The 9,270-nt window shown below is 35.9% G+C and overlaps 1 protein-coding gene across 3 annotated transcripts; it reads left to right on the top strand.

Moving 5' to 3' along the window:
- On the top strand, positions 1,431-7,246 carry LOC109235662 (calcium-dependent protein kinase 26-like). Of its 3 annotated transcripts, none has more exons than XM_019401859.1 (8): positions 1,431-1,845; positions 2,715-3,621; positions 4,529-4,672; positions 4,776-4,928; positions 5,183-5,298; positions 5,472-5,639; positions 6,025-6,249; positions 6,791-7,246. In XM_019401859.1, exons 2-8 carry the CDS (start codon positions 2,736-2,738, stop codon positions 6,911-6,913), a joined length of 1,815 nt encoding a protein of 604 aa, XP_019257404.1. In that variant the 5' UTR covers positions 1,431-1,845; positions 2,715-2,735; the 3' UTR covers positions 6,914-7,246. The 3 variants fall into 3 exon arrangements, with proteins under 3 accessions (XP_019257404.1, XP_019257403.1, XP_019257402.1); XM_019401858.1 differs by having other exon boundaries at positions 1,432-1,845; positions 2,646-3,621; XM_019401857.1 differs by having other exon boundaries at positions 1,432-1,845; positions 2,594-3,621.

Raw genomic sequence — 9,270 nt, 5'->3', positions numbered from 1 at the left:
GTTCTATATTTTATTGTTTTTTCGATTTGTGTATTGAGAAAAAAAAGATGAAGAACAGATTTGATTTCAGTTTGTTGAAGCTTTTAGTCTTTTTTTTTTTTTAATTACGAAAAAAATTCCAATGGCTTTGCCTACCAATCAAATCTGATCTGGAGAAAAATACGCAGATGAGAAATCTCCTTTCCCTTTTTAAAAATTGAATTTAATGTAGAATCAATTAACACCAAGATTCTCTCCTTAATTTTAGCGCATTTTTTAGGGAATATTCTTCCCTTTTAATGCCTAATAGTCGAATGGTATATAAGTTGTAGTAAAAGTGTGGACTGGGCGGGTAATTAACAAACTATACACATTTAGGGTAATAAGGTTGCATATATGGTATAGTTAGGAAAAAATCCCAACATTAATTACCTACTTTTCATTTAGCTATAATATTTGGATCAGCCTGGCGTGAAGGGAAAGAAACAAAAATTAACTTAGGTCTATATTTAGACAATCATTATTGTTCCTAATTGTTTTAACATCTCATCAAGGCACTAAACTAGTGTAACTTCCTAATGAAGAAGGGATTCATGATGTCAGACTACATTATTCGTCTGGTATAAGGTGCAAGTTTTACAGCATATATAGAGCACAAATGATAAAATGCAATAACTTGCCAATCATATTATTAATGCAATAAAAATAAAGGCGAACCAACCGAGTAGTTAAGATCATTGAAATGTGGGAAAAATTAATTTTGCAAAGATATCTCTAGCTATTAGAATAAATTAAAAAACTAGCTAGTCATATATTGATAGAAATATAAAAAGGAGGACTAATCATATAATTTCAAGGATTTCCTAGTTATGGTATAATTTGAGTAAAGGGAAAATTGAGTAATCACAATATGAAAAATACCTTAAGAGAAGTGGTTCCTCGAAAACCCTCAGGCAGAGGCCGGCCGCCGGCCGCCGGTAACAAGTTGTTTAGACCTACACAACTGGCATTAGTCAAACAAATTGATGGCATAAATTAATAGAACACAAACCAAACAAAATAATCCAAATTCCATCTCTGAGTGGCTCGCCACTTTCTAAGACTTGTCATCTTATTTTTATTTATTTTTTAGCAATAGAACCCTTAATAATTATCTTTTTATTTGGATAATTTTCTTGGACCCCTAAAACTTTTTGACAATTTTAGGCACACCCTCCAAGTTTTGAGGATTAGTCTTTGAGCAGCTCAAAAATTTAGTTTAAGTGTATTAGGGTGAAGATTTACTTATTTCCTTTGCACATTTGTATTACTTGTTACTAAAAGTAGGCAACATTATGAAGTATCAAAAACCTAAGGGGGTTGAGTGAAATTATTTGCATTTATTTTAGCATTACTTTTGCAACTATAGTATTTTTCATCCAGACGCGTTTGTAACTGAAAAACCTACCACTCTCCCTCTGTCCCGCGACATTCTCTCCTACGATTTACCATAACAATTCTAACAAGAAATTAGTAAATGTAAAACCCCTAAACCAAAACCTTTCATCTCCAAAAAGAAAAGAAAAAAATTACTACGTAGCATTTATATACAAGTGGATAGCGAAAAGTTTTTCTTCTTCTTGGGTCACAGATAACGACCATTTCATCCAAATTCAAAATGTTAATTCCTTTTTCCTCTTTTCTTCCTAGACTGGGTTGCTCAAGTTTTCTTCTTTATTACTCAATTGGGGTTGCTCATTGAATTCGTGAAATACATTCCTCTTTTTACGTATTGAGTTGTTCTCAATAAATCTCTCATCTTTGTCTCTTCCTCTTCCTCATTTCTTGAATAACACTATAGCTCAGAAGTAGCTAAGGAATTTCATGGTATGTTATCCATTATTAATTCATGTTGTTTTTTTTGGTATGCTGCAGAACATTCATGCTGAACTTTTTGTTCTGAAAATTTTCCAACTTGTTTGCTGGTTATTCTTAATGTTATTTTATTTAGTAGTATGTATCTGTTGATTGCTAGAAAACCTTTTCCTTATTTTTGGGATTGATTGTGTGAAACACTGTTTCATAAGTCATGTTCGTTAATACGTAGACTCTCTTCACCCTTCATACCCTGCTTTCTCTTTCCCTCTTCTTTCTTTTTTTTAGTGTGATGACGTGTCATTTCGGTGCTGGAAATTTGACTTTCCGGTGAACTGTATTTTCTAAAAGATTACAACATAGTTCAGTGATTTTAATGATACAAAAAATAGTTTTGTTGATTTTACTGATGCGACGAGTAAACTTAAGTGACCATGTGTGAAATCAACCCTCAACTTTTGTAGTACCATTTATTTGGAATTAGTAAGTTTCTGGAGTTTAGGGTAAGGCTGCGTACCTTGTGGTCCGGCTCTTCCCCGGACCCCGCGCATAGCGGGAGCTCAGTGCACCGGACTACCCTTCTGTAGTTGAAATTTTAAGCCAAATTTGCGTTGATGTTGACACTTAATTGGTATCTACAAATTTTTGAAGTTGGACTTTACAAGGAAATGACCTTTACAGGGTCAAGGATTTTAGTTTTGAAGTGTGTGAAGCATGTAGTGATGTTGACTTTCATTTTCTTCATTTGTTATTTGAGTAGGTCATACTTTTGAACAAGCCATCATATTCATGGTTTACTGCTTCAAATGCAGAGGAGAGAAATGGGGTTGAGTTTGGTTTTTAATGTTTGAGCTCAAGTGTGAATAGCAATTAATTTGCAGATACTGGTGGAGAAGTGATAGATGGGGAACAATTGTGTTCATGCAAAGGATGGATTCTTCAGCTCCATTTGGTGGTCGCGATCACCGGATATGATCACATATAAGAAAAAGGAAAGCAATTCCCGGACATCTACTACAGAGAAAGAGCCTGAAGATCCTAATTCTGTTCAGAATAAGCCTCCTGAAATGGTGAAGATAGAGAGTAAACAGTCCGAGCAGGTGATCATCATCGTAAAGGATGAGATGAAAGATGCACGGGTGGAAGACATGATGAAGATAAAAGTTGATTTGAAACCTGCACAAATGTTGGGGGGATCTGAAAAGGCTAAGCCGGCAGAGGCTGCAAAAGCGAGGAAGCCTCACAATGTGAAGAGGATGGAAAGTGCAGGACTCCAGGTTGATTCTGTATTGAAAACCAAAACTGGTCATCTAAAGGAGTACTATAATTTGGGGGAAAAGCTCGGACATGGCCAATTTGGTACCACATTCCTATGTGTAGAAAAGGCGACAGGAAAGAAGTATGCTTGTAAATCTATTGCAAAAAGGAAGTTGTTGACAGATGAAGATGTGGAAGATGTAAGGAGAGAAATCCAGATCATGCATCACTTGTCGGGGAATCCTAACGTCATTTCAATCAAAGGGGCTTATGAGGATGCTGTGGCAGTTCATGTCGTGATGGAATTATGTACCGGAGGTGAACTCTTTGATCGGATTGTTAAGAGGGGGCATTACTCCGAGAGACAGGCTGCTGAGCTTTCAAGAACAATAGTTGGTGTGGTAGAAGCTTGCCACTCTCTTGGAGTCATGCACCGGGACCTTAAGCCTGAAAATTTTCTATTTATCAATGAGGACGAGGATTCACCTCTTAAGACTATAGATTTTGGGCTATCTGTATTCTTCAAGCCAGGTATCTCTTCATTTCCCTTCATATTCTTTCATTTTATTTCCATACATTTTTGGTTGCATCGAAATAACCACTTCTTCTGCAAATAGAGCTGGACTTCAACGAATTTGTAGATTGAAGTAGCTAGGAATTAGAAATGTTTCATGTGTTTCAGAGTCTGTATTTTGAGAAACTTTTTCACATCATATCTTGTTATTTTCCTTTACAACTTGAATCTACAGTTTCAGTTTCTGTTGTTTACCAGAATGGTTTACAGCAAATGAAAAAAGATCAGGAAAATTGATAAAAGAATACTTAGCTAGTACATACAATTTAGATCTGCTCTTGTAATCTACGGAGAGACACACACAATGCCAATAATGTAGAAGGATAATTGAGGATATCTGTTCTTGATGTAATAAAAGGCAATGCATGCTTAGCTGATAATTGCAACTACCCCTGGAGTGCATGTAACTTACTAGTGATCATCGAACTGTCATAAAGTAATCTAAAAATCCAATATTTGTAGATTATTGTCAAGTCTAAGATGCAGTGCAATGGTGAGGGATCTGATTACTCTAATTGAGCAATACTGTGACTAACTTTATTGAAATGTTCAGTTTTTACGGATCAATTACTCCAATCTACAAACTTATAAAGCTCCAAATTCATTTTACGGATCTTTCTTCTTTATAATTCTTTAGTAGGAAAAGTGATGCAGATTTCAAGAGCTTATGGATTAAAAATTTGTAAACTTTTTTCCTTGTATACTAGTCCATTTGATCAGGAATATATATTTCAAGTATCAGTTATTTTTCACACAATTCTAAAACTATCTACACGATATGCTTTCTGGCATTACCTTGGTTTCTTTCCTTATGCACGTCGGTTTTACAGTGTCTAGATCATTGATTTAAGTTATGGACCACAGGGAAAATATTCGATGATGTTGTTGGAAGCCCTTATTATGTTGCTCCAGAAGTTCTGCGTAAGCGTTATGGTCCAGAGGCTGATATCTGGAGTGCAGGTGTTATAATTTACATTCTTCTAAGCGGCGTTCCTCCATTTTGGGGTGGTAAGCTGATCTTTTAATGTCTTGTGAGATGCCACATTTTCATAAGTTTATGCTGTATGAAGTACGGAATGAACTTCTCATTCTTCTTTTGATATTTGGACAGAAAGTGAGCAGGAAATATTTGATGAGGTTTTACATGGTGATATAGACTTCGAATTGGATCCTTGGCCTAAAATCTCTCAAGGTGCAAAGGACTTGGTTCGGAGAATGCTTGTCAGAGACCCCAGAAAGCGACTAACAGCACATGAAGTTTTATGTGAGTCATCATTTATCTTAACTTTTGTATTCAGAATGTAGCTAACTATAACTCTGAGGACAACTATTTCGCTTCAGAAGCAGGAGAATATAATACTTAGATCCTCCTTCTGTTTGTCCGATAAATGTGAGCCTTTTAAGTCTTAACAGTGGCGAAGCCAGGAAATTCAACAAGGGAGTTCAATACAGGGCGGATGCTTTGGCATTGAACTTTCGGAAGTTTCCTTTTTGTTATTCTTATATCTCCTTTTGCAGGTCATCCTTGGGTGCAGATTGATGGTGTGGCCCCAGATAAGCCTCTCGATTCTGCAATATTTACTCGTTTAACACAGTTTTCTGCTATGAACAAGTTGAAGAAAATGGCTATCAGGGTAGGTTATCCTTAAATGCTATAACCAGACAAAAAAACTAATGTAATTTCTACTTAAAATTGCAGTAAAATGCTACAACTTGTACAGTTACATGGAAAGTTGAGTTAGTTATTGTTTTTCTTCTAATTTTTATAGTTATACATGTCTTCTAAAATGAAGTTCTATTTATGCAGGTTATTGCAGAGAAACTTTCTGAAGAGGAAATCGCTGGCTTGAAAGAGATGTTCAAAATGATTGACACAGATAACAGTGGCCAAATTACTTTCGATGAACTAAAGATTGGATTAAAGAAATTTGGAGCTAATCTTAATGAATCAGAGATACACGATTTGATGAAGGCTGTAAGTAATAGGCATCTCTTTTTCCTTCTAGTGCTTAATGTCGTGTCATCGACTTCTTATTTTCATACTGGAGGGTTCTTTTCTTCATATTTCAAAAAGGAAGTGCAAAATTCACCAATTTTAACGCCTAAAAGTTTGAATTATAAAGCTGCATCACACAGTTTTAATAATTTTTGTGACAGATTTGCATTAATAAATCTTGAAGATGATAAAACTTATGCAGAAATTTATAGTTTATAAAGATGATGTTATGAGCAGTTTAACTTTAGCTAATATCTAAGAACTTCACAAGTGTGTGTGTGTGTACTGTGTAGGCAGTCTTCATTAGATAACATAATACATCTCTTTCATTATATTTAGCTTCAATCTTCTGTTGAAAATGCAGGCAGACATTGACAATAGTGGAACGATTGACTATGGGGAGTTTGTAGCTGCAATGTTGCACGCCAACAAAATCGAGAAGGAAGATTATTTGTTTGCAGCCTTTTCATATTTCGACAAAGATGGGAGTGGTTATATTACAGCTGATGAGCTTCAAAAGGCTTGTGAAGAATTCGGCATTGAGGATGTTCACTTGGAAGAAATGATTCAAGAAGCTGACCAAGACAATGTAAGTTGCCTCCTCTGCCATTTCTTTACTCCAGAAATTGTTTTTAACAATTATGAAACTTGTATTACTCCCTCGGGCCCACAATAAGTGACCAACTTGTATTACCTATACAGAAACACTATAGGTAAGCTTCTAAATTATGCATAGACATAGGGCCAGTTGTAGAGTTTGGTGGCCCAAAATGATGAGCACACTAAGTGTTGGACAGTCCGACAATGAAGCCGATTATTAGGCCATAGTCAAAGTTCATAAAAAAACATATGCATAACATAGTATTCAGGCTTTGGAGCCTTCATGCTTCGCTGGACTATAAGGCTCCAAGTGCTGGATCCAACAGTGGGTTCAGCATAACATAGTATTCAGGGTCGAACCTTATGTATATGCCAGAAAACAGTATAGTTAGAGTTAGACACAAAGTTCAAAACCCTTAGCGTCTAAATTCTGAATCCGCCACTGACTGCTCATTGATACTTCCGTCCTTTTTACTGGCATTAATTCTTGTTCTGTTATTAGTACAACTGACTATCTTGTAATCTTTCAGGATGGTCGGATAGATTACAATGAGTTTGTGGCCATGATGCACAAAGGAAATGCAGACTTGGGTAAGAAACGGTTGCCAAATAATTTTAACATCGGATTTAGGGAGGTATTGGAGGTCTGCTGATACCTTTTGTAATTCTTCTTTTCTGTCTTGTATTCTCCTTGTAATAATATGTATAGAAGTGTAACAGATTTAAGTATCATTTGATGCTGGCACATATCAAATGCCATCTCCCTTTCATGTAGTCTGGAGCTGTGGCTTATTTGCTTGCCACTTCAGTGTTTACTCCTAAAGATAAAGTATTGAAATGAAAACTATAGGATGTAATATATTTCAAAGGAAGCAAGATAATGGTTGTTACCATTTCTACTTTGCCCTTTTTTATTTGTTGTTGTATTGAATATCTTCAACAGACTGTACTTTAACCTTCTTTATACTCCATTATCTTATTTCCCATATTTGTGGAGCCTCTTTATGTCAATTACAGTCAGACCTCTCTATAACAACATCTCTATATAACAACACTTCACTATAAAAGCTAAACTTTTTCGGAACCAATTTTCATGTTACGTTATAATATATGGTCTCTATAACAACACTTCACTATAACAACCAAAAATATTCGGAACAAACAAGGTTGTTATAGAGAGGATTGATTGTATAACCAGATAGTTTGCTTTTTGTTATGTTGGAGTTACTTGACGATTGGGCCAACACAACAGCTGGAGCACTTGGGCCTAGCCCATTATTTATTTGTATCAGCTTTATTTTCTTTTTTTAATTCTTACACTGTAAAGGCCCAAATATAAATAGGGGCACAATGACTTCTAGACCATTCTTTTCATTTTTCAGTCTTGGTTAATACAACAGAAGATATTTTCCTCTCTCATACGGTTTTCTCCTTTTCCTTTTCCTTATGAACCCTAATAAAAAATATGTATGCTTATGTTGATTTCTACTCTTAACATGGTATCAGAGTGGGTAATCTGGTAGTCCCCGTCGTTCTACATCGACCGATGCTACCCTCGTTCAATTTCATCGAGTTTATCATCACTGTTTCGATTTTCGCCGAGTTTCAGAATTTGAAGTTTTTGGTTGATTTTTGTTCAATTTTCGAATTGAGGAAGGTTCCTCGACTGTGTGATCCTTTTTGGTCGGAATTTGCTGCCGATTATCGGATTTATATTGTTCTTCGTCAAAGCTAGGGTTTCCGGTGATTAACGGAGTTCTGTTAGTCTTCGCAAGAGCTAAAGCTTTCCTTTCAAGTTGAAGTTTTTTTTTCTCAAGGCCTTTCTTTTTCAGGTTGCGAAGAACTATGGTACACTCGTTCTGAAAGCATATGGAAACAATTGAATAATAGGTATGGGACTGTTAATGGAACTAAAGTGTTTGAAATAAAGAGAGATCTTGCATCTACTTATCAAGGGACTCTCGACATAGCTTCATATTTTAACAAACTTAAAAAACTCTAGGACGAATTGGGGGTTATGTGTACCAGCCATGCAAATTCTTGTGTTTGTGCTGCTAAGGAAGGTCTCTAGAAGGAGAAGGAAGAGGACAGGGCTCATCAATTTCTTATGGGTCTAAATGAGGGTTATGTGGGGGTTAGGAGCAATATATTGATGATGCAACCATTGCCATCCCTTGATGTTGTCTACAACTTTTTGTTGCAAGATGAAAAACAGAGACAGGTTGTCACCAATACCCAATTTGACTCAGAATCAGCCTCTTTTAATGCAAATTCCAACATTAACAGATTCCCTTCTCAACTCTCATCTACAAAATAATATACACAAAGGGTGAACTTTGATTCAAGCAACCAAAAATCCAATACTACTTTGTCTTGCAAGTATTGCAAGAAACCTGGTCATACAATTGAAAAATGCTACAAATTACATGGTTTTCCACCAAATTTCAAATTCACAAAGGGTAAAAAGTTTGGTACTGGTGCAAGTGCTGAGGGGCAGCTTTCTGAATCTTCTGCACTGTATTCTCCAACTGATCAAAGCTCTTTGATCCCAGGTCTTACCAAAGAGCAGTACTCCCAGTTGATGCAGTTGCTCAATCAGTCTACATTGGGTGATTCAGGGACTCAACCTGTTCTAATGGGATCTGCCAATTTTGCTGGTAGTACTTCTTCTCTTCCTGTGTGTTTAAATGGTAGTTCTACTGTGTGCATGTTGACTAGTGTAGCTGGAAGAGTTTGGATAGTGGATTCAGGGGCAACTGACCACATGACTTCAAATAAGGACCTCCTTTTTAATATTACACCCCTTCCTGTTCCTAACTTAGTTTCTCTACCTAATGGTTATAAAGTTAAGGTAACCTGTACAGGTTCTCTCACTTTGTTACCATCTTTCACTTTACACAATGTATTGTACATTCCATCTTTCCATTACAATCTAATTTCTATGAGTAAGATAATAACACAATTCAATTATTATGTGTTATTCACTTCTGTTTCTACCTAATGGTTATAA

The sequence above is a fragment of the Nicotiana attenuata genome, chromosome 12 (genome assembly GCF_001879085.1).
Source record: "Nicotiana attenuata strain UT chromosome 12, NIATTr2, whole genome shotgun sequence".
NCBI lineage: Eukaryota > Viridiplantae > Streptophyta > Magnoliopsida > Solanales > Solanaceae > Nicotiana > Nicotiana attenuata.
This window is presented reverse-complemented; position numbering and strand designations above follow the sequence as displayed.